Below are 25,773 nucleotides of genomic sequence, written 5' to 3' on the forward strand. Positions count from 1 at the left end.
GTCGCCGCCGACACCGACACCACTCCGCCGCGCGCGCACAGACGCTTCCTCCCGGCGCCGGCCGCACGGAGGTACTCCGAGCGCACGCGCACGCTGCCGCACGTCTCACACCTATCACACACCCCTCTCGTCTCGGTCACTCGCGCGCACTGGGCGACAGCGGCTCGCTCTGCACCCGCACCGCGTCGGCTCCGCACCGCGACTGCGGGAGCTGAGGCGGTGCGGCGCCGACCGGCCCACCAAGGACACCGCCCGGCCGGCCCACCACCGCCGAACCCAGTCGCGCGGCGAGCGGGCAGGCTCGACAGGAGCGGGTGCCGGCGACGGGCCGCACCAGAACGTGCGCCCTTCATGTCCCGAAGACGTGACGGGCTCGGCACCGATGGGTGGAGCCCGTGTCGAGCCGTATGATTGGTGGAAATTCTGCACCGAGCGTGACACACGCGCGTTTCGGAGCGCAGCCGCGGTAGGACTATTGTTCCTGGGACACGCCCTCTACTGTCTGCCATTTCTGCGCGGTTGGGCGGAACACAATGTGCCCGAAAATGTCACCGGCTCAATATTCATGACTAACGGGGGGAGGAGGGGAGGGGCGATCACGCGAACTGGCGCTCAATCATCACTGGGGGCATCCCCGCCACTCCAAGGTCCCCAGCTCACAACGAACTGCAGCAATATTCAGCGAAAGCCAGCGACGATGACAAGGACAGCAAGATAAGAACACGATCCCTCTCAGCGATCCAAAAAATTTCGATAGCCGATTCAACCAATAAATTTCTACCTCCCAATTCAAAACCCTCGCAGAGGAGCTATCCGAATGCCGACTTCCAGATCTCGAACCAATCCAGACTACAAACGACTACTGAACCAGCTGCGTCAGCGCTCAATTATAATACGAGAGTGACGCGGAAGCCATCCTACGCTAACTTTTCACCCCATTCGTCACAGAGCCACGAGCAGCGGGTGTCTCCAGGGCGCCGTTTGCCCTCCGAGCGAAGACACCTCGGCGGAGTGACATGATTGAAGTCAGATTCCTCATCCATCGTCGATATCCCGGCAATGTTCGGGCCTCCGGTCCGACCTCCAGACGGCCGCCACTGACGCCGGCGGCTGACATCACCAACATCAGACACCACGGAAGCGCGTCAGTGCAGGGCTGTCAACAGCAGAAGCTCGTTAGCGCGCGCCGCCGCCAGACAGACGCGACTCTGCAGTCATGCAGCAGTCCCGCCGTCGTCTGCAGATAAAGCACCGGTCGCCCGACCGCAGGCTTACCGCGCGTCCACCACTGATCCTCCCTCTGCGGCCATCAGAGGTCACCTGGGGTCACCAGAGGTGAGCGCAGGTGACCTCACCAGATGGCGACAATCAGCAGGGTTACCAGGAGTCAAACGGGGACGCCCAGCACCGACACGCGATCGCTAGCGACGGCTCCGTGCGGCAGTCGGTAATAGAAACCCGGCACCGGCCGCCGAGGATATAGCAGCGGCCTGACATTGACACGGCACACAGCGGCTGAAAATCAATGACTCGCTCCGACGCGACGAGCGCCAGTGGGCTCCGTTTGTCCAAGCGTCGGCACGACGCAGCCAGCGTGAGGCTCAAAGGCCTACCGCAATAACAGGGCCGCTTCACGCCTCCATCAATGCCGCCGCTGCTCGCTGGTTTGACGGACATCACAGTACGCCCTGCCCCGCCCCCGCCGACCATGACCGGCACCCGGGCCGGCCCGCTGACTCGCGCCGCGTTCAGACACGTTCGCTCGGTACCGCGGCGCGGCCGAGGCAGGGTGCGGTCGATCTTGATAGGTGCGATCGCCACGGGCGGCCTCAGGTGTCGGCTGGATACAGCTAACGAGCCGGGCGGACCCGCCCACCGGGCCACGCCAGACGCCCCGGCGGAGGAGATATGTGGAACGAATACGCCAGCGAATACATAATACACCGGTAGGGAGAGAGTAGCCTACCAACCGCCGCACAGTGGGCCGATATGCCATTCCAGCGCGACAGGGCCTGAATCTTCGAACGGAACCCTCGGTTTTTCCCGAGTAATTCGCGTAAAAAGCGGCCGATCGCAACGAAACTTTCAGTACCCTCGCGATAATTAATTTCACAGCTAACCTGAAAATTTCATGACCCTGACCTCAATGATCTTTGACCTGTGACCTTCTTTCGAGACCATGTTTGGCCGGAATCGCGATTCAGCGTATGTCGGCTCGCATTAGCCGCGAGTTTGCAGTCTTTTCGTGGTTTAAAGCGTTCAAGCATGGAGTATTATGTTGCTCCCATGCATTAGGGTGGGTGTCAAGGTCACCGGAAGGTCAGGTAAGGTCATTGACCTTTGATGACCTTGGGTCAATTTTTCGAGTTTTACATGTTTCTAGGCTAGTTTTTGGAGCTGAATTCGAATCTAGCAGCCATTTGAACATTTGCTATGTAGCTTTGGTGCCTTCGTAACATGTTACGAAGCTGTCAGAGGCGGTTGCCACCTACTACAAATACCCGGCAAAACCCTTACTGGTTGACCTGACCTGACCCGACCTGGCCTAAATGTATGAAGACATCATCTATGATCATAAATAACATTATATTCGTGATCAGCACCCAAAAAACCCGTAGCAGCCACCCTTTACGACGTTCTAACTGGTCCCGATTTTCCCGACTTTTGGGTCATTAACCTGACCTGGAAGATCAACCGATGACCTAGGGCCTACAAATGGGTATCATCAGCTTTCTCTTGTCACGGGCAACACGCTCGTCTTTTTCGGGAAGCTCTAGCTCGACCAGGGGCGAAACGGCAGGGGGTCCAACGGACCCCTTCTATACGTCCGCGGCTGGAAAAACACCACTAGGGGCGAGGGTTAAGCCAAATCTGAGGGCTTATTTCAGAAAGACCGCCAAAAGAGCAATTGAATGCACTTTTCTGCAACGATGCAGCTCTATTGGTCCCCGAGGCAAGGGCCGGTGTTTCGAGAAATGTTGTTATATACAACATTTTACCTTTGATGACCTCTGGTGAAGTGATCTTTGACCTGACCTAGAAATCACTGATTATACTATCTGGAATTTCGGGCGCTCTTTCGAATGCCACTTACTACGTGTCTCTATGTGGCCCAGGAGCCGAGTTAGAAGGGGAGTGTTCAATCAACGCCTCCCGGCCCGGCGCGTTTGACGCCGAGCACCGGTCCGGCGCGGGTTGATGTTTGGCTGCTACATCCAAAGTCGCAAAAAGTCGCAAGAAATGACTGTTGGATCTTGTAGTGCAATAACTCATTGACATGTAGCGAGATTTTCGAAGCGGTACTTTGCGGTACTTTTTTTAAAAGTCTATTTGTGTGTGACATCAGTTATGTGAAATTATATTTTCATCTTTAAATCTTTGTGGTACAAATACATCATAACCAAGTAAGAGTTCGCCATTTTCATGTGGTTATGTGTGTTCTGCAGACCCGGAGCTATCGTTTAATGTATATAAATGCGGAATTCCTCCTCAAATTGTGATTGTTTTCGTGGATCAAAGATACGCTGTCGAAGAGTGCGGGGGGCGAGTTCGGTCCAAACGATTCCGAAGTTCGTGTTTAAGCTGAGTTTTCGCCCTGAAATAGCAATTGTGTTGGAAAACAAAGACCACAGCAATGTAGTATGATCATTTTTGAACAAATTGGTATAGGTTTCATTGCACATCCACAAAGTTCGATTTTTGTACCCATGTCGTGCTAGACCTGGCGATCGGCCCAGTGTGCGCCGGCACTAGTTCCAGACATGACCCACAGGGGACACCCGGTGGCGGCGACGGAGCTCCACGCGGGGGCGGAGAAACCGACCGCAACAAATGTCCGGCCAGCCGACCTGGCCGGGCCGTCCCACGCGTAACACGACCGCTGAAAACCCAACGGGTCTAACGATAAAAACGTTGAGCACCCGACCGTGGCTAGACCGCCTCTCACAGGTCGACGAGCGGTGCAGAAGCATGGCAGTGATAGTAGTGCGTGACGAGGTCAGTAGCGACAGAATCGGTGCAGGTCGTGGTTTCTGACCACAGCTCGCCCACGTGACTTTACCCACCCTCTCACTGATGGATCCCATGACTTTCCCGGGGACAAGTGTAGCCAGTTTCACCACCGGCAGTGAACGGTGACCACTGTGTGCTGTACCGTGTCTCTGCAAACCGATCTCTCACTCTCACCTGGTGGACGCAACAACTGGGGCAAGTGCGGCATGGCAGTATCGTGTCGAGATCGTACTGGCCGCAGCACTGGCACGACGCACAAGGCGCAGAAGGTATCGTCTGATACACGCAACGCAGTATGCAATGACACTGGTTGTTGCCACAGTTGAGAACGGTAGCGGTTGATTCACGTCACACCGCAAGATGGTTGGGTTTGATTCACACCGCGGATGGGACGGCACCTGTTGATTCACACCGTGGCACGGGATGACACCGTTCCTCACAATGCGCAGCACAGTTTGGCACGCCACCGTGCGCCGTTCGAGCAGTACTGTCAGCCACTGGCCTCCGACTTCCGCAGCACTGAGTCTGCCGTCAGTGCCTATCGCAGTCCCATCCTGCCAGCCTCGGTCAGTCAGACGCAGATGACTGTCCATATCGGGCGGCCACATCCTCCGTCGTCAGAGCCCCAGTGTGCGGCCAAGGACGGGCCTTCCCTCGCTGCGTGACGGCCGCGGCCCGCCACCATCCGGCGTGCAGGCTGAAAACTTGTCATAGCAAACGGCAGCTTATGCGCAATAGAGGAGTTCAAAGAGACAACTTTTGAACTTGGTAAGTTATTTGCTGTGAACGTGTCATTGAAAGGTAACTGGCGTTGCCAACAGGGATTAAATCATGCAAAAAAGATGATTACGTTGCGGTAAATGCGAATTGATGGTTCACACGGGAAATATTACCTTAAAAGGCTTTACGAACATCGTTACCGACACTGAATTGAAACACAAACACCCACTCAAGCCAGCATAATTATACATTGCTTGATCCAAGAAAAATAAGATTTTATGTTCAGTCCAATAGCAGAGAAGGAATCGAGGACGAAAAGAAAACTTTCTCAGAAAAGGAACTACACATTCAGAAACACTTCGATGGGGAAAATAATTTAAGAACATCAAGTAGCTTGGACAGAGGGTACAGCCGAGATTGTCAAAGCAAACGCTGATATCTGGTAAGATCACTTCAAACTGAAAATCGACCCGCATCAGCTCACTTTTGAATTACCTCTACCTCCAAATAAAGCTAAGTTGTCGTTTCATCATCACACGGAGCCACTATCGGTCCGATCGCCTCTGTCCTCCGGGCGAGGGACGACCTTGCCCCGCATTCCTCCGTCCTCGCGGTCTTCCGAGACCACGACGGCCGTGAACGTTCCTTCTCTCCGCGATATCCTCTCTCCGTCTCTCTCCCCCACCTCTCTCCGTATCCTTCTACTTACTAACTAGTTATTCCAATCTCCATAGGAGATCTACCACTGTACCATACCATACCCCTCTCCGTCTCTCTACGACCTCTTTCCATCTACCTCCGCGTCCCGTCTTTGTCTTCCTCCACAGTTCACAGCCCTTTCCTCCCTTCCTTTATCTCTTTCAGCCACCTTTCGCACCCCTCCGCGACCTCTTGCCGCGTAAGCCTCAACTACCCCTCCCTACATGCCGATGGAAAGCCGCCACTCGCCCGTCCCGCCTGTCTCTCCCCCCGAGCCAACAGTCCCACACAGCGCCGCTCTACCTACACGGCTCCATCTCGGCAACACGTCAACAGCGCTGCAGCCGAGCCACCCTGTAGTGGACTCGGACAGAGCCTGGGACGGGGGCGGGGGGCAGGTCGGTCGATACCGCCGCCGGAACCAGGTGAGCTCGGTCTCCGTCCAGCTCTCAGCGACTCGTCTCTCTCTGTTTCTGTCCACCGGCCGCTGAGACCCCCGGAGAGGTGGTGACAGGTAGAGGAGACCAGACAGGGCGGGGATGCCGGTGTGGGAGGGAAGACGGACGCAACAGGAGAGAGTGGCAGGGGATAGGACACAAATACATAGCCAGAAAACCTTTCAGTCAATTAACCAACTTTTAATTTTAAGTCGATTAACTTTGAGGATTAACTAAGCTCTCAACACCCAAAAGACTGGCAGAAGCGCTCACAGATATTCCACCAGTGTTAGAAGAAATGTAGGGGAGTTTCTGTTGATTTGAACATTATGCTGGTGACAGTAGGCAACAGGTAACAACAATAGACGGAAAAAATAACAACAGACGGCAACGCCAAAGGAGTCTGAAGCGTTCGCCTCTTACAATAGTATCCGGTCATACCACTATTGATAGTGCTGTTGCTGTGCTATAAAAATACCGTCACTACATGTAAGAACGAATCCATTAGGCAGTGCGCGCGTGGGTCCCTGAAGTCACTCAACTGCGGCCACTCAGCTTTACAGCAACTCGAAGAACTAGCTATTTTTGCAACTCTAAATGGCTTCTTCCAACAAGCTGCCAGGTCAGTGCGCGGCCCAAGTCAATCGCTGCAAGGTAGCTCCCTTTTTAACAACGTGACTCGCCTGTTGGATTCGGGACTAACAATAAATTGAGCTGAAATCAGAGCTGAGAAGTTTCCGAGAGTGTGCGTCCGAACTTTCCAAGCGTTGCGTCCGTTGCGGCGTTGCGATTGCCACGCAGCAGGCACAGGAATTTCTACTAGCTTATATGAGACAAACAAAGGTAGAAAGGAGCAGGAACATCGAATAAGCCGCGACTACAGTTGTGACTGGTTTGGCAAAAGCGCCCTTCGGAAGTAACTGAGCAAAACCGACGGGTCCTGGATAGTTGCACATGGACTGAACGCTGGCGACTGCATTATACATCCTGTCAATCACACATCTACTTTCCTGGTATTAATCTCCCACAAAAGCGCCATCTTCGCCTTTTCATCACCAGTAACTCATCTTACATAAGAACATAAATAAACATTTTCCTTCGGGCCCCATCATCGGCTGTCGGGGTCAATGGCATTGTAAACAATGCACGGCCGAACAATCGCCTGACAGAAGAAAAACAAAATCATAAAAGACCGGGTTGGTGCTTTCGTCACCACCATCGTTTACGTGTGATCAAAGCGTAACTGGCCGTACTTGGCCACCGACCGAGTCTCTTCCAGCGAGATCTAAGGGCAAGCGCCCTGATATTCCATTAAAATTTGTCGCCGGTCGCAGCGAAAAACACGTCCCAGTCGTGCTACTAAAAACACCATGCTCTGCTCATCTGGATATCATTCCAGTCACTCAGGAGAGCCGGCATGATGCAAGCGAAAACACCAGGCCACTCGGTGTACTCTACAGAACAGTGATGACAGACCCAGCGGGGTATCTAGCCAACGGAGCTCGGAGAGCGAATGTTGCAGCAGTGAAAGGTTAAAGCCACTCCTCGATCCCACGTCAACATCAGTCGGCATTAGTGGATAACAGAACGGATCTGATGGTCATGCCGCTCTATATTCCAACCCCCGCCTTCATCGAAACGCCTGTGTTTGGTTCCAAAATCCGGAGCCGGAACCACGGACTCCGGACTTGGCCCGCCGCCGGAACCACAGCCCCAGGGCGTGGCCCAGGACCGGAACCAGCCTCCCCGGAGGTGGTCCAGCGCCGTAAACTCTCTGGATCGCAGCCTCCTGCTCCGGGCGGTGCTTCCCGGAATCTGACTGCTCCGGCTCTGCCGTGACGGTCCCCACAGAGCTCTGGGCACAGCCGACGGCAGCGCCGGGGGTCTGCATCCGTCCGAGCTGGGCCAAAGTTAGACTACACAGCCAGACCGGACATATACAAGGCGGGAAGGATTACAATAACGAGCGCCGCAGGCGTGGATAGGCCGGAGAAGGCCGCTCACCGAACATGAGCGGTACTTAAAAATGTCAGGTTAGTTCATATGAACCTGTAAGACACACTGGGCAATGCAATAGTTGGGAACCGAGTGGCCGTTGCTTCTCTAATGAAAAAGTAAAAGCGCTATAGCCATAGCCAATCAAGTTGCTTCATTTTGCGGTTGCTACATCAAGTTACATGAATGCGATAATAATCAGTTCTATAGAAAACTCCGATGGAAAATAATAGCATAGGTAAATGTACGGGGACCAGTTAAACTTCCAACTAAATAAGCTATTAGCAAAAGCACGCACAGCTACTCTTCAGTTATGACTTTCCACAATTGTCCAACGTTTTGCAACAAATTTTCGCCTGCATCACCCGCTGAGAGGTCGAACCGCAAGACCACAGAAACCTAATCTCGAGCCGCACGCTACTGTGTGGCACGAAAACGGCGTAACCTGTCAGCACGCCGAAACGAAAAATGTGTCAGACGCTCTCAACCCACCGACCGAACGGGAAATGACAGCTGCGTCGACTCTACGATCGGCTCGCTGGATGGCATGTGAAATTTTAACTACTGCCGGCAGAAAAACACCGTCAGAAAACAGAACGGCTCAAACGAACCGGCGAATTTCGAGAGGTCCGCGCGGCCGGCGGCGGTGACAGCGAAGAAAACCGCGCGGTCCGAGCTGTCCGCTGAGGAAAGACAGCGAACGGAGCGACGACCAACCAGCCCCACCAGCCACCGCGCCGGGCGGCACCGCGCTGACATTTCCCAGCGCCCTGGTGGCTCCTGTCAGCGTTATAAGCTGGGGCACGCCCAACTTCTCTGCGTCAGGCATTCCAGCCGCGCCGTGTTGGTCTCATATCCGTCCCAGTATGCAGCGCCGGACGGCCGGGTATTCACCGATCACGGGGCCTGAAAGCAGACTTCATCCGCCGGACGACCGCCTCAGGACCCGGCCGTGAAAGCCCTGGACCGGGCGGCGGCCAGGCGCGTCAACTAGGCTCGCTCGCATCGACCTGCCGGAGCGGACAGGGCGAGAGCCGCTCCCGGTCGGCGGCCGCCCACTCGAGTCGTCAACTTGCCGACGGGCGGCGCACGGGCGCAAAACAAAACACTCCGGCGCGGCCGGTGCCCGCCCCCGTGCTTGTGATGCATGCTACGGCGGTGTCGGCCGCAAGGTAACGGGCTGCTGGAGATGAATACAGTCGCGTTACGGGCTACTGGGGCTGACTTCAGTCTAACAACTGCGCACAGCCAGGTTTCAGGCTACTGGCTTTCAGAAAGCCTATTACCTAACGACTTTCTGGCAACGTTTCGGTTTTGTTCCAATTAACTTCGCTCATTTAGGGGTGTTGTTTATTTTACATACCGGTACATCCAAACACGAGTCTGATGACTGTCGGATGATAAGTTGAGAGGAGATGACTCGCGCATTTTCAAGATCACTTCTACTAATGCTGACTACTGAGTGTGCTGGACAGGCAGTTATTGCCTGGGATCGCTTGTGCTCTCAGCCCGTGACCCCTGACACGGAACTGCGAGCCTCAGGTGACCACAACCGGGTCTGCCTGCCGAGTCCGCATCAACTCTACCTCATCCGCCACCAAATACCGTCCACGAATCACACACCTCGTGATAGAACGTAAAAAAGCGTCATGTGATGTAGCTTGCGTCGCATGTGGTGAAACGAGAGTCAGTTCGATTCCCAGTCAGCATCATTGGATCCCACATCAAACGAACCGGCGCGGGTTGACAAACGGAGGGAGTCCGGCCGGTAACGAACAGAAGCTCACCGGTCCAGTGATTAATCCGTGTAACCAGACAAGCCGGTGGTAGCAGCGACGTGGTCTATCCCGGCGCCTGGCGACAATGAGCTGGAGGTTACCAGCGGTTACCTGTGCTACTGTCAGGCCGCCCCTGTGCTACCTGGCTACAACGGATCGACAGAGTTGGTGCGTGCTGTTGCTTTTTGGTGGCAGCTGCTTGGCGCTGCAACAATAGATGTAGCAACAAGTCGCATTCAGCCGCACCAGCGGAGAAGCCCACCAACCATTCAATCAACAGGCCAACAGCATCCACCTATTCTTTCAGCGACGGCCCGGGACAAAGGCTGAGACAGTGTGCTACTACACAGAAGCCATAATGGGATGATCTGGACGGCCAGGTCGGCATTTGCGCCCCTACAGGTAGCTGTCAGCTTCGCCAGCCGTCTAGGCTCAGCGACTGACCGTTGCGCACTTCGGAACCGACAGTGGGATAGTCCCGGCATACTCTGGGGGGATCACCGGACCAGGAAGAGGGAGGGATCCCTCGGGACCGGAGGCCTCTGGTAGGCACACCTGCCGCTTCCCTTACGGGCCAGCACCGCCGGTATGGCGGACAGACACGGGAAGCTTATGGGCCCAGCAGGACAGGTATGATACAATTACGAGGTAAGTGCAAGAGGGAACTAAGGGAATCCAAAAAAGAGATGAAAAACGTAGGTGGCATCTCAAAGTAACTTAACATTGGAACATATTGACCAGTAGACACATTAGCAGACAAATCATGTCTCCTCACGGACGGCCGCTCATTCCCATATGACGTCACCTGGCCCCTCGTGACTCAGCCTACTGACCCGACATGAGACGCGCGGTCTCCCTTCCCGCCTCTCACTCCTCTCCCCGTGCCCGACCGATTGGCACATTGCGCAGCGATCGGACGAAAAACGTCCGCCCGCATATTGGCGGCGTGCTGTGCCGGCGAGAAAAAAAGGCAGCACCGCTCTCGGCGCACGGCCCGCCCGCCGCGCAGCTCGGTCATACAGACAGACAGACACACAGACGGCAGGGTGGGCGGTCCGGAGGGCGCCCCGGCTGGGAGGGAGGCTCGGCGGCGCAAGACGCTAACGCGTCACATTATCTGACAGGCTCGCTGAGTGAGTACCGGGCGGATTCGTGCAGCAGTGATGAGCTCCCGGCTGGGAAGAGATGAAGAGAGTTGATGAGAGGGAAGAGCGGTGAATGGTGCCGATTCTCCGCCCATCCATTGTCGAACCGACTGCAGAACGAGATGACGGCTAATTTGCCGTCAGCGCAGGTAGAGTCCCAGCCCCAAGCTACGCTCCAGCCTGAGCCGTATTGACCTGCCGTATACCGTCAGATCGAAGGTCCTCCCGTAAGAACTGTACCCAGAATTGCTGAGATCACATCCCTGAAGCCCCTCAGGCCTCTGATCCCATACCAGGTAGTTGTACTTACAAAAACCGTGCCAGCTAGCATTGATCCAACAGAGCTCTGCTCAAAGTCGCGGCCATTACGAGGATAATGAGTGCGGATGCGACAACGCACAAATGGCTGAGATATTAACCCGCGCCCTGCTGGGGGGGGGGGGGGTGTTTGAACACCCCCCCTTGTGGTTTTTCGCGAATATCTCAAAAACGGCGGCGCGGAGCGCCGCCGTTATACATCAATTCTACACATGTTGTGAAAATTTCAGACCAAGGTCATTCAAGGTCAGGTCACCAGGTCACTTGAAGTGACCTCACCTCATAAAAAGTTTCAATGTCTGTCATAGCTACACCGAAAGACCGATCGCTTTGAAACTTTCAGCGATTGCTAAGGGCAATAGGATGTACAAAATGTATATCTCAGAATTTTGATATCGATGACCTAAGGTCAGGTCAATTTTGCGACCTCCCCATTATAAGTCAATGGGAGAAAATTGAAATGCGCCTCTTTTGGACGAAAGACATTATAAACACTCCCAAACACTGAATTACAAGTGGTTTAGACACACTGTACATGAAAATGGTGTCCGTGACCCCTGTTTATGCCCTGAGGTCATCTTAGGTCACGAATGGTATCTAACAGTTTTTCGCAAATAACTTTTGATAGAGGCATGCTAGAGCGATGAAAACGCCTTAGATGTGTTCAGCTCAACGATACGGATCGACTGATATGCAACATGACCCTTTCCGGTCAGGTCATGACCTTGACCTGAGGTCAAATTTTCAAGTTGACCTTTCAAGGTCAAGTTATAGTTCATTCGATGCGTCTTGACGAGAGGAACACGATGCCGGTAAAAGTAAGCTCGTACAAGGCTTGAGTCAAAAGTTATTGCAGAAAAACTGTTTCCGAAAAAATCGGCTATTTTTGCAGTTTTTGCCCCCTGCAGGCAAAACCGTTGACGTTAGGTCAAATCTGAGAAGATTACTCAGAAAGGGCGTTAATAGGGCTATCGAATGCGCTTTTCCGCGGCGCTGTAGCTCTATTGGTTCCCGAGTTATGCGTTGGCTTCTTGGAAATTGTCGACATTCGACCTGGAAATCGGCGAAATTTTGCCTTCAATGACCTCTGGTGACCTGACCTTTGACCTGACCAAAAAATTGACCGAAGTGATTTCCTCATTATTTTTGGCGCTCTTTCGAACGCCGCCTTCCGCGTATCGCTACGTGGCCCAGGAGCCGAGTTAGAAGGGGGGGGTGTTCAAACACCCCCCCCCCCCCAGCAGGGCGTGGAAATCCAGGACCCCCAGCAGGGCGCGGGTTAAAGTGGAACGCAGCATTTTGCTTAAAAAAAAACTGTCATAGATATGCATTAAAAAGCAAAACAGCCTTTCTTCAGCAAGACTAAATCATATAGGGCGAACGAATGCTAGCGTCTATAAATGTTACTCTGAAAGACCCACGGTAGAAAGGTCAGCCTGTCCACCGCCCGATAGACAGTTTACCACTGTCATCTGGGAAATAAGGAGGGTTGTGTGGACGCACGCATCAAGGACGAACATGCTTATTCCGGTAGCGGAGAACAGACAGGAAACTTCAGGCATCGTGGCCTTAATGAGTGTTTCCGTTTAGACAGGTGAAATTACTGCAGTTACAGCCCCGATAAAGTTCCGTAGTCCGAAGACGAAAATCAGCTGAAAGCTTTTACTACAATTCAGAACGACCGTGTGCCAACAGTTATTTTTCCAGCGAGGGAAGTTATAGCCCACTAACAGGTCAGTGCTCAGTTCCCAGCCCAAATGACACATAACTGTCTCATTCAACCAACCGAGCAGTCGTCAATCACCTTAACTAAATTTAGCTGTGTAGGCTCAATAGAGGCTGTTTAACTACGTCACTGGATCATCGACTTGACACGTCATACCTCCAATCAATTTTCAGTAATAAAAGCACGCCAGATTTCATCCTACGTCACGCCACCACTATATTACTCCCGAATCCCACAATCCTCCCCACCCCTGCACACATCACTCAGCCCTCGCCGCCACCATCCTTGCCAACCCGTCTGTCCGGAGCCCGGTGACACCGCTCTAGTATGCAGCAGCACCGGCCGTTGCGGAGACCAACCCGGATACGGCGGCACGTGCCCTGGGTGCCGGGTACCCGCTGAGGGAGCTGCACCCGTCTCCGGTCGGTGAACGGTCGGTGACAGATGACATTGACGGTGACGGCGGGCGGCCGGCCGTCAGCCGGCGCCAGCATACAGACATACGGACGGACGGAAGAAGGTGAGGGATGGTGCCGCCGGTGGAGCAGCTCCTGTGCGGTCCCCTGCAAGCACAGATCACTGCGTGTAGGGCACACTGCCTGGTTTCTCCCATTCCCTCTGCATAAAAGTTGAGTGTGCAGCTTCCCCGATTCAGACATAAGGTACTATCAACCCGTTCGTCGGAAGCCAAATGTCTCTTACTGGAGGTTATGAATGACCCCTACGACCCACTATCAACCGATCTGTGTCACAATCAACATGACAATATAAAACCGCAGGAGCGCATAAAAGGCAGTCGCCGACGAGCCACCCCATTCGCACGCTCAGCAACTTTCCCCCGCTCCGGACCACCGCGCGGCAGTTTCCCGCTTCTGAATACCCGATCAACCAATCTGCATCGGCGTTCCTTTTCCCTGAATACGCTGTATCCACGATGTCGAGCCGAGCCGACCGGCGGCGGCGGGCGATCAGAAGGACTGCGCCGGCGGCCACATTAGCCCCCTGCCGCGCGCTGGCACCGTCGGCGAGGAGTGAACATTGGGCCACACAGCCGGCGGCGGGTCACCGCCCACCCAGCACCATGGGCGGAGCCAATTAGGCATCATCCGGCGATTACACTGGCGAGTCGATCCATCAGCGCCCTAACTGCCCGGAACGACTCAGGAGAGAGTGTAATGTGCCTGTTCTTGAACAACATCTTTTGACAGGCATGTGATGAGTTTTTTTTTTACACAACACAGAAGTATCGATAGATATGGACACAATCGTTTTTCGTCGCCCTTTCTCTGAGATAGATTCACTTTCATCATTTGGCATCCTTCACATCAAAGCGGCATTTAAATCCACTCTAGGCATCCGCTGACGTTTTCTGGGCGAACGTAAAAAAAAAATAAAACGCAGCGTTCCACAGCTACCGAACGCACGAGCCTCCACTGGCGGGTCCAGCTCCGAGTTTTGGGAGGGGCAAAATATTACAATTTAGTGGTTCTTTCCATGCACCGTACATACATAGGCGTAATGTTAAAATGATGCCGTTTGAAGGGCAATGCCAATTGCCCTAATTTCCCTCCCCTGGATCCGCCACTGCGAGCCTCAACAACCGTAGAGCTCAAGAAACGCTCAGCGCTCTCAAACGCGGCTTCTCCGACACGAATACAGGAAATTAGTCGCCTTATCCTACTCGTGCCATAAAGACGCTTGCGTGGTGTAGAGGCGCACGCCGCAAGCAAGACGCGCAGTTACGTTAAGTGATAATGAAACGACCGCTGTTCTGAGGACCCGTGTTGCTTGCAACGACAGCTATATGGGTAAGGCTCGTACTTTCAAGAAGGCTGAAAGCTCATTTATCCCGGGGATTCACCGACACACCGTAGGTGGGTCGATGAACAACAAAAAGCATGCTCCGTCAATCAAGGTTCTTTCCCGCTCCTATTCTTTCCAATCACCCAGTAAGGTACGGCCCTCCAGCAAAAGAGTGGTTGGTTAGCCTATGTGCTTTTGGTGTAATAAATTTGAATGACAGAGACACTCCTGTAAAATGACTGAATAGAAATGAGAAGAGGGTTCGTACACGCACTTGGGCAATGGTTTTCAACAGCCATTAGACGTATTCATCAATGCAAATCGCTTATTGTGATGGTGGCAACCAACCACTAAATACCTGGAGGGCCGTACGCTCATCAGCTTCCAGTGAACTTGCCCCAGCATCGATCTAACATAACAAATAGCAGACGCAATGGCGGTTGATCAAACGTCTCAGACACTCTATAGCGACCGGTGAGTTTTGATTCTCACGACACACGTATAGAGTATCTCGGACGGCTGAAGAACGGCTCAGCAGGACTCTCGATCAATGTGGCCATCAAACGACTCTGATATCAATCGCATCGTGTCGTGCACGGTCATCAAACCAGTAACGGCCGCGGGAGAGGGTCATAAACGGGCCACATCACACGACAGGGACGGCTCGCAACGGTCGAGCCGTTGACGGCGCCCGGGCTCTCGACAGTCATCAAACGTCGATGACCTGGAGAGGGGGAGATAAAAAGACGAGACAGAGGGAGGGAGAAGTGAGCAGGAGAGGCCAAGAGGGGAGCAAGGATGAGAACGTTGAATACATGAATACCTAATTATTACACACGGCAGGGTTGAAAAAGAAAGGGAAGTCCCGCGTGATTTCCATGGTCCCGGGCTCAGCAAATGCAGCGAACGCCAGTCTAACGGCCGATCCAAACTAACACTTCCGACGGCGACCACTCCACCGATCGCCGATAGTGCCCTGGAAGTGGAGCGGCTGGAGTGTCGAAGCGCGCCAACATACACACGTTATCATTCAGGACGTATCACAGCAAACCATTAGCGCCGCGTGTTGGCACTCAGCGATGGCCGTTTTAACAACACATGTCGCCGCTGGAAGCTGTTTCCTGTCGTTCCAGTCTTCTTCCCTGAACATGTGTAAATCAGCGTTATCAAGGTCATTAACATCAACCGGTATAACACTGACAAGCACAAAGTGTCAGTTTATGCTTGTACTTCTGTGGTCGCTTAATGTGTGAATTTATCATATCTAGCATCACTGCGTCCTGATTTTGTTCCAGGAGTTGAAACAGCCTTAACTGCCATGTCAAGCTGCAACTTCTTTCAATACCTAGCACTATTAGCTATTATATAATAATCATGCCGTGTTTCAGATCAGGCACCGTCTCGTCTGAGCCACCCTGCTTCACCCATCTGAGCCACTGTGCGCCGATCCAGCTGAGCCCGTGTGTAGGGCGTCCCCGGCTCAGTCTTCCGCGCCGCGCCAGCACTGCTGATCGCTCGTCTGCCAGCGAGCTGTGCCGAACCGAGCCCAGCTAAACAAACCCACCGACCGCCCTTCTCCGCCGAACGGCTGGCCGGCTCAACCCAGCCCTCTGTGCCGCCGGGGGAGGCAGCCGAGGCTGTAAAACGTCGTCGTACCGATGCGCCACTGATGAAAACGGTCCACAGTGGGCAGTGCTGGCGATGACTGACAACGCGGCTCCGTGGCTTCTTGTGGTCAGTAACCGGAGGTCATACTCGGGTCACCCTCGTGCCAGAACGTCCGTCATTCCTCAGCAGCACGCGGCACGAGCCGGCATGCGCAGCGGAGTAGCATCACGGCCGGCGGCATCTCTGCACGCGCCCGTGACTAAGTGAACGGACTGGACAGACGTGGTTGACGGGACGACGGCAGCGGTGGCGGCGATGTTCTCGGTAAGAAATTCTTGGACAAACAACTTGAGCTGCACTCTAAATGGACCAAAGGACCACAGCTACTACTGTGATTACTATTGTGATTACTAGCAGAAGATCACAATGCACCTTTCTTAACGCTGGTCATCACCGTGTCCTCGACCGGACTAATCCCTGTCCCTGTAGGTGGTCTCGGCCGTTCGCTCTTCCCTCTCCGAGCCGTCGCGGTCGCTCACTCTGCCCCCTCTCTCAGCCTGTCGCGGTCGCTCACTCTGCCCCCTCTCTCTCAGCCTGTCGCGGTCGGTGCCGCCGTCAGCGGCACACCCGGTGCCCCGCCATCGGGCTGCCGATTCGTACACAGACTAGTGATGTCAATTTCAGAAAACGTATGTCCAAAGTCCGTCCAATGTCCAATGCTTACGTCGACTGTCCGTCCAAAAATGTCCAAGCCAGCCATTTGTCCAAAGATGTCCGACACCTACGCAATAGTTTACACTCAACACTGTTATTTAATTTGCTTTTCATGTTCCGTTACCAGCTCAAAAGTTTCATTATATTGAAAGTTGGGCTTTCTAATAGCCAATCAATGTTAAACACGATTACTTTTTAAAAATGTTGAGGTGTAGCGAGCGATTGTCCAAAGTTGTCCAAAGCCTGCTGCCATTGTCCAACCGAATTCCGAATTGGACATTGGACAAAATCGGAATTCCGAAGATTCAAGTTCCGATTGACACCACTAACACAGACCCGACCGAAACAACAAACCGTCACCAATGTCACCGGTCCCGCCAGCCAACAGAGCGACGTCGGATAGAAGCTGGCCAGCCAGACCGACGAAAGAAGCACGAAAATGCAAACCAAGTCGGGCTCCGGCCGGCCGAGCAAAGCCGATGTATTTCTTTGGCCCAGAGCCGCAAAGAACTACAACAGTCAGGGCAGATGTGATGACACTTCGACGCGAGGTGTGAAGACGCCATGCTGACACGACGAGAGCTCGTGCTGACATGGCGTCATCTCCTGACGTAACCTCCCTCTCCGTGTCCCGGCAGAGGTTTTCAGCACAGCACCACAGCCGTCCCCAGTCCCTCCGGCACACCTTACTGGTGACACCGGGGGGAGGGGAGGCCAGGACACGTCTGGAGACACGGCGGCACGCGGATCCACCGACCGCAGCGCGCCGTGCCGCCCACTGCTGAAGGTCGGCGGCTCGCCGCTCTGGACGCCGCAGAGGAGCCGGTGACATGACGTCAGCACTGCCAGGGAGGGAATCTGGCGGCTAGGGGGGTTAAGCGACCACCGACCTGACGCCGGCGGCGCTGGCGGTGACATGACAGGCGTCCGGTGAGTTTATCTTGAGGTTGCACTCGAGCATTTCGACTGCCACCTGGTGTCAATCGTCAACCTGCTTGGTGTAAACCGCTCGGCGTCTTTCCTCGCCACATCAGGCTCGGATGGTGGGCAGTATATACTACACGAGTGCAATACTGTCTTCACTCAGTGTCCTGATTTTCGTGAATTTGGGTGGAAACCCACACCCGGACAGATTCTCTTTGTGACGTCCCGGAAAGCCAAACGACGTCCCTGACAGATAAAAGTAGACAGGTATATCGAACACCAAAAGCAAACTAACAAAAAGAAATATCACCTCTGTGGCCTAAAAACACGGCTATGCAGAATGACAATGAAAATATCCTAAGGCCTCACAAACCGACTCTTATACTCAACTCCCCTTTCCAACACCGCTGGCGAACTGCCGCAACTGTAAACAAGGCGGTTTTATTTTCGTTTCCTGTGCGTCAGATATGGATAGGTTTTTTCCTTTATCATGTGAAGGTAACAGCTGCCATATGAAGGAGAAAAGACGTCGGAATAGAGGGATCTGAGGACGTCGTTTTCCACTTTTCAGTTTTAGTAACTGTGCAGTGTATAGATAAAAATTAATCCTGCGAATATATTGCTTCGACATTTATCTATAAGCACACAACATACCTTTTGTATCAAATCACTGTAACATATTTAATTATTTTTTCCCCTTAGAAGGCCACAGTAACGGGGTAGCGCTGCCCCTTGAACCACCCTTCAAAAGTAGTTAATTTTGCATATGTTGATAGTGGTTGGGAAAAAAGTTTGTGCTTATTTATTTGAATTAAAATAAAGCTACCGAATTTCAACAGTTTTGATTAAAGTATGTCGTCTTTGGCTTAAAAATACACGCAATGTTGGGGACGTCGATTGACCTTGTCATTCCCATTAAATCGACGTCGGTACAAAACTGAAAAGTGCACGATGATTTCACATTTTTTCCAGCCAAGAAAAATTCAGCGTCTACCTTGGAGTTTTCTTAATTGAATTTCATAACAGGAAGCTATGGAAATTAATTTTCCTAGCTGTTTTCCATCTCTTTGTTTGGACGTCTGCTTTTTTTACGTCACTCCTCTTGCTCGATATAATATCCCTCTTATGACGTCAATATTTAGTGATAGCCGCTGGCTCTTGGGCTGATTTTTGTTGAAGCATATTTGTCACTGACTGTTGTATACGATCATGGACAAGAACCTAAACATCTTCAAAGTGTTGTTTTGGTGTTTGTGATGAATGATTGAAATTTGTATTATACTAGGGGTAAACTGGCATTACTTTGTGTCTATATATGATCCTTTGAGGTGCCTTGAGGTGCTATTAGTCAAAATTGCTAGTGAAAATCGCTAATTTTAAGAGATTTAAGGGATCTTCAGTGGCTGAGGCTCCGCACCGATATCGACGTCCTTATGAAATACTGACGTCCTTGCGGCTTCAATCACACTCTCCGAAAAATCAATTTCAGGACACTGTCTTCACTTGCTACCGAAGTGCAGCTGTCATGGAGCCGGCGCCAGTGGCGGTGGTGAACGAACTTCTCAAACCTGTCCTGAGTCCCAGGCGGATCTCTCCCCCTCCCCTCCCTCCCTATCGTGGGCTCACGTGGTCGCTGCCGGCGCTACCTCGGTCTGATAAGGCGACACCCCCAATAAGGTAAGCCCAAACACTGGGCCTCCCTCGAGCACCTACAAACTCGTCTGACCAGTACTGGAGTCAGAGTCTTCACAGGGCTGGGGTGTGTGGCGCCACCTAGCCGGGACTAACGCGACTCAAAGTTCGAGATTTCACCACTAGTAGCGCTGTCATCGTTCGGCTCGATCAGAGCCAAGACTCGTCTCAGCAAATGTTTGCTCCGCTGACAAGGTTCGATATCAAATACAAACTCAAACATTTTATGAACGACAAGCCTAAATCGATTGGTATCGAATTACATAGGAAAGATAAGCATATCGACGTTCACTGCTTTAAGTCGGAAATTGAGGAGAAATTTGGACTATGCCGAGACGTAGTCGCACCCCCTTGCTCATCAGCGACCCAAACCACTTTTCAGCACTTCAAAGGCACACCAATCACTAGAAAAGCTGATCCTGGTAAATCATCATACAGGCACAGCATCGTTGGGCCTTCCGTAGGAAAAGAACCTTTCCTTCAAACACACTTCACTCAACGCAGGATCTTCGAGTTTTCTCACTAAACTAGCATGAAAGAAACCGCTCTAAACTGCTCAATCATTCATCAAGGGCTGTGTAATATAACGAAAAGCCTCAGGGCTATCACAGTCTTTCTGCAGCTCCCCGATCAGCTTATTTAGGGGCAGGAGAAGCATGTAGCTCTCGTCCGGGATCCAGTGCCGCATCCATAAGAACTGGACCAGCAGACATGAGACACGGAGGAATAGAGACGATGAAACCACATACGTCCCGAACGTACGTACGGGGAAGTGCCGCCTCGGGTCCACGGGGACACCAAGATGGGCGGGACATTCGTGAGCGATGGGTCAGCCGCGGGAGTACGGCAGTACGGCCGCCGGTCAACTTTGCACTTACGAAAAGATGACATTGCTCACCGTCATCACCGCTTTCATGTCAGTAGGGACTGGCCTGAACGTGATGATTCGTGACCCGAAATGTGCATCGTGACATGACAATGACCTGAGAGACATATCTCCAGTGACCTGGGACTGACTTGGGTAGTGTTGCTGTAACCCCGGGGACTGACCTGATGGGTGCAGCTCCTGTGACCGGGGTCGCGCCTGCAGTACGGCCGCCGGTACCAGTCCAGTCATCTCTGTCTGGGGGAGACGGATCTGACAGAGGTCGGAGCCGGGCGCTCCGGCGTCCAGCAGCTCCACCTGCTGTCCGCGGCTGACGGTCAGCTCGCCGGCCGCCTGGGCCGAGTAGTCGGACACCACCCAGGTCAGCTCCTGTAACAGAGGGAGGGGGGAGGTCAGGTCAGTACTGCGACAAAACACAGGTCAGCTCCTGTAGGGACACACACACACAGAGAGGGAGAAGAGGTCAGGTCAGTAGTCTGATGACCATTCGGAAAAAGGAAGTCACTAAGGGCAGATTGTTCAGGCCAAAACACACCTATACAACATGAATCAGTGCATAGGCTCTGTCGCAAGCATTGAACGGTTTAACGCCAGTTTACAACTCAGGTCGCTGTTCAGACCAGGTAGCTCGATGTCGGTCACTTTGTTACACCAAAGTTCACGCTGTGCCTACGTGGCTCTCAAGTCAGCGAACAAGTTTCTGACAGTTATGGGCGGTCGTGCCGAGTATCCAGAGCGCCATAACCGTCTACACATGCAGGCCATTCATCTTCGTTTCTCGTTACATATTCATAACACCCGGATTGCCTTTTCGTTTCAATTTTACTCGGCCGGCTCGTAGTACGTGTCACGCTAGCTGCACACGACTTGTTCGACCCAACTCGTGTCTCTACTCGGGACACACCTTCATGTTATAAACCCCAACGTCCACGCTGATGCTCCAGCTAGGAACATTTCAAATTCACGCAATACAGGCCACAGAAACAGCCTGCCAGTTAGCCTCGTGAAGCCTGATCCGACCAACACGACAGCGCCCGAGTCAGTTTCGACTGATGAACGAAAATTACGTGTCAATCATCGTAGCAATCTAACGAATCTGTCCTAAGCCTCATAGGTCACTCAGCGTTACCTATTAGCTACCGACCCCCAGGATACAGCGCAACCGACCCCATTTGTAGCACAACGCTGTCGATGACCGGCGCGTCACGACCGACGTTGGCTCAGCGTCGTCATTTGGCGCGTTCGACGGGTCGGCTGACAGACGGGGAACGTTGGACACCCGCCGCCGCCGCCGCCGCCGCCCCCGCCAACAGCCACACGGCGGCCTTGTTCCCTGTTGCCTACCATCCGTCAGAGGGTTCCGAAAGCCGCCGCATGTGGCGCCACCGTCGCGCCGGCTGGTCACCAAAGTCGTCTGAGTCGCATCGGATCGGACAGCCACCATACGGCGAAGATTTACTGAGGCTGGCCGATCTGAAGGTCCGCAGCCGGGCGATTTCCGAGTGAGGAACGGCGAGAGAGTGGACAGAGTGGACAGAGGACAGAGAGGCCGGAGAGAGTGTCGGGAGGATGAGGGACGGTGCCAGAGCCGCCGGTCGACGCGGCAGGTGGCGACAGCGACGGAACGGTGGCGACGGAGCGGAGAGGAGAGAGGAGTCAGACAGACGGGCGACTGTCACTGCCCCGAACCGGGGGCAGCTCCCGGCGGCTATACAAAACGCAGCGAGAGCGGTTTTTTACAGAATCTGAGGCGCCATGCAAGATACAGGGTGACGAGCGACAACGCACCAAGAAGTCTGGGTCAGAACTCGGAAATATCGGGCCATCCTTTGGTCACCCGAAACCGACTGGGGCCGGACAACGAATCCGTCATAAGACATGGAAAGAATCGAGCGCAGTATCAAACTCCAGATGAAATGGCGTGCTTGATCAGAGAAATACACAAAATGTATGGCATATCCAAGAGCTAAAACACGCTAAATCACTTTACTAATCCTTCCGTAACTCGAAACGGACTGCATAACATGGCTGCATCAGCACTCAGCAGCCGTTGCTCCGAATCCAATCCTAGAGGTACTCCCCTCACCTTTCCCAACAGCGCTGTGGGTCCACGACTGTCGACCAGCTCCAGCTCGGTCCGGCAAAAACCGGTGGAGGGACGGACAAACATCGCTAAAAGCGGCCTTCTGGGCAGGAAAGCGGCGGATCGGAGAGCTCAGCTCGGTCCCAGAGGCCGAGTTGATTTACGGAGACACACATTTTTATCCTCCCAATCCAGTCAATTGGTAAATGGAAGATCATATATATGGACAACATGACTGACGTCATCTAACGGGTGTGCACTTAGTTTCTGGAAAAAGATTGATCATCCGTATCTTTAAAACTATTAAAGCTATCAATACAAACTTTCGTATTGTGAATAATCATTCATTTGGGAATATGCATGCCAAAATTCAGACCAAACCGACTATTTTTTCATACAGAAAGGAGCTTACAACTAAGTCATGAACGCGGAAAAGAGTGGCGGAATTTTCACAAAAATAACAAAAATTCCAGAGAAACAACTTCTCTTCCCACTGGCGCTTTCTAGGTATTGCTAGAAAGAAAGCTTGTGCCATTAGAGGAACGACACAAGCACGGGGAAGTGCGTGGCACATGCACAGTGTGCAGGTGTGTTGATTCGTGGCGAAAGTGCCCCAGCAGAAGAGGCTCGTTATGGTAAAAGGTATTCACCATCTTGTGAGCGTTCCCGATACACTTCCCGTCCTCCCGTTTTCCATGTTTGTAAGAAAAATTTTAAATTGTGATATTGTATACCAAAAAGGGTAGAGATACCATGATACAGCACTCGGCAGCCGATAAAAGCAGCAGAGGAGCAATGAGACATGGATCTGTAAGCTATCATATAAATGCTGAGTGCACAGACGATTCAAGCAATCACCTGTGGATGCTGGAATAAGATCACCTAAAACGGAAATTTTATGTAATGAAGATGGAGTAAAACACCATCTCGAGAAGCAAACGTTCACAAAATGTGGAACCTTAGCCTGTTGACCACTTTTGACGCGATCTCCTGGTCAGTGGACCGTCATATCCCCACGTGCGGTATCCAATCATTATGTTAGCCCTATGTAGCCAATGCAGACGTCGATATCTTTTGACAGCAGTGATAAAATAAAGAAATTTTGTCACATTGGGAACATCACTGCCCGAGGAAAGTATAGGTGTCATGATCACACCACAATGCAGTCACTGTGCGCGCGGAGCGCTGGATCTACGGGACGGCGCACACCTACCGTTTGTGAGCAGCGAAGGGAATCTTCTTGGCATATCTCAACGGCGACCGAATGGGGATTTTTGAAGACGATATAGTACTAAGGAAGATGTTAAGTGCATATTAGCGTCTATTTGAAGTCCATAACCCGCTAGCCATCGCCACACCTGAACCCGGAGGTGCCGCGCAATTTCAACAGGGAGCGTCTGTATAGCACGTGGGCTGTAGACCGCCTGGGAGGAGAGAGCGCCTAATTCTTTTGACAACTCTTAACTATTGCTGCAATTTATATATGTGCCAAATATCATCTTAATCCAAGTTCAAACACTAAAGTTATGGCAGCACAAACTTTTTCCAAAAACTAAGTGCACACCCGTTATGTCCATACAAATCAAGAAGACAAAAAAGGCAGCTATACAAAGGCAGCTTCGACCTACCGAAATGAAGAAGAGTATAATTAAAACGTCTGCCCTAGCTTCCAACGTTTTGCAACGTCCGCCAGGGTCGGACGACTACCACTAATCTCTGCACTTCTCCACAAGCCGGCGCCGGTTTCAAAGCAATCTTGGGACACCAGCCGCGGGGCGCGCCGCTGACAACAAACACAGGCCGGGCAGCGGTGCGGCGGTATCTAGGGACGACTCGCCGGAATCTCCGGTCGGGAGGCTGGCCAGGTCACCACTGTCGGCCCGACCCCAGGGGGATCGCGGGAGAGGTGGCTGATTGCTGTCCGCTGACGACCTCCGACCGGGATGAGACGAATATAGCCACAGACGGTGGATATGCGTAAAAGAAGGAAGGATAGCCGGCGACATGAGGCAGCCATGAAGTGTTCCTTGAGAAATGCGGAGGAATGTGGGATAAGTCTGAGGTTGGAACGGACCGACTTCAGTGGTGGAATGTTGATTGCAGATCTAGAGCTTCGGAGAGGCCAGCACGGTTGATTTTATGAGCTGCGGGTGGCGTCCGAAAAGTACTTCCCATAAATAACTATTCTTCATTCATAGGCAAGTCCACATCAACCAGAACTCATTTCGATCGACTTCCATACCATTGACCTAGTTTATGAAGGCGATTCCATATTGAACTGGAGAAATGAATGGCATAAAAATGGCACAAATGAATAGCAGGAACTGCGTCATAAGTACTCGGCATGAAGCATCTTTGAGATGAGCATGTAATTTTAGATGAGTTCTACCCGTCGTTAGCCTAGACAAAAAGAAAAAAAAACTAAACAAAACAAAACCGGGAAATTCGCTGCAATATCTAAAGGTTTTTTTAAAGTTTTTTTTTTCTTCTAAACATATGGCGCGTCTAGACAGGTGTCTGCTGCCGACTGCAAACGGTCCATCAACTCTGCTGAATATCGTTTATTCCGGTGCCAGTCCGACTGCCGATATTGCCCGCCGGATGATTCAGCCTGCCGTCAGCAGCTCGGCGCCGTCTCCGGAGCGGAAACAGCCTCACAAAACGGCCCGCCATCCTCAGACGGGACCATGCAGCGAGCCATTTCGCCCGTGTCCGTACCGGTGACGTGAATAGTAACACAAACGGCGGCGGCAGTGATGGTGGATGGGCCGGCGAGGTGTTCGCTCACACACCCCGCTCCAACAACAACGGCAGGCCGAAATGGTGCGGTGACGACGGGGGGTCGACCGGAGCGACCGCAGCCGTCGACAGCTCGCCGAAAACACCGCCCAGCCGCCGCCGGCCAGACGTGAAACATCAGCAAACTGACACACGGACCACCGACAAACTAATGCCTTTTGAAATGTCTGAATGAAAAACACAACACCAAATTAAATGAAATACTTTGGCGTCGAGCTGTCCCTTGAAGTGTCAGAGCGTTAACTCTTTCCGGCACCATCCTTTTATTATCCACACAAAAACCTCCAAGCCTCCAAACTTTGCGGAAAGTTTGCCTAATTCTGTTGGTTTTCCCTCGAGGATCGCGCCTCTGATTCTTTGCCTGCCGCACCTCGTTGGTAGCCCCGCGGAATGCCTACCGTCCAAAACCGTGGGCGTGACAGGGAGGCGCCGCGG

At 52.8% G+C, this 25,773-nt stretch overlaps 1 protein-coding gene across 3 annotated transcripts in view; it reads right to left on the reverse strand.

Annotated features, from left to right (window-relative positions):
• Positions 1-25,773, reverse strand: part of LOC122378355 (kalirin-like) — a 207,648-nt gene that overhangs the window by 88,018 nt on the left and 93,857 nt on the right. For all 3 annotated transcript variants that reach the window (XM_043359329.1, XM_043359328.1, XM_043359330.1), the window contains one exon: positions 20,621-20,825. In XM_043359329.1, coding sequence (XP_043215264.1) covers positions 20,621-20,825 — 205 coding nt within the window. The remainder of the gene's footprint in view (positions 1-20,620; positions 20,826-25,773) is intronic.

This window comes from Amphibalanus amphitrite, unplaced genomic scaffold, assembly GCF_019059575.1.
Source record: "Amphibalanus amphitrite isolate SeventyFive unplaced genomic scaffold, NRLGWU_Aamphi_draft 000058F_arrow, whole genome shotgun sequence".
NCBI classification, from domain to species: domain Eukaryota; kingdom Metazoa; phylum Arthropoda; class Thecostraca; order Balanomorpha; family Balanidae; genus Amphibalanus; species Amphibalanus amphitrite.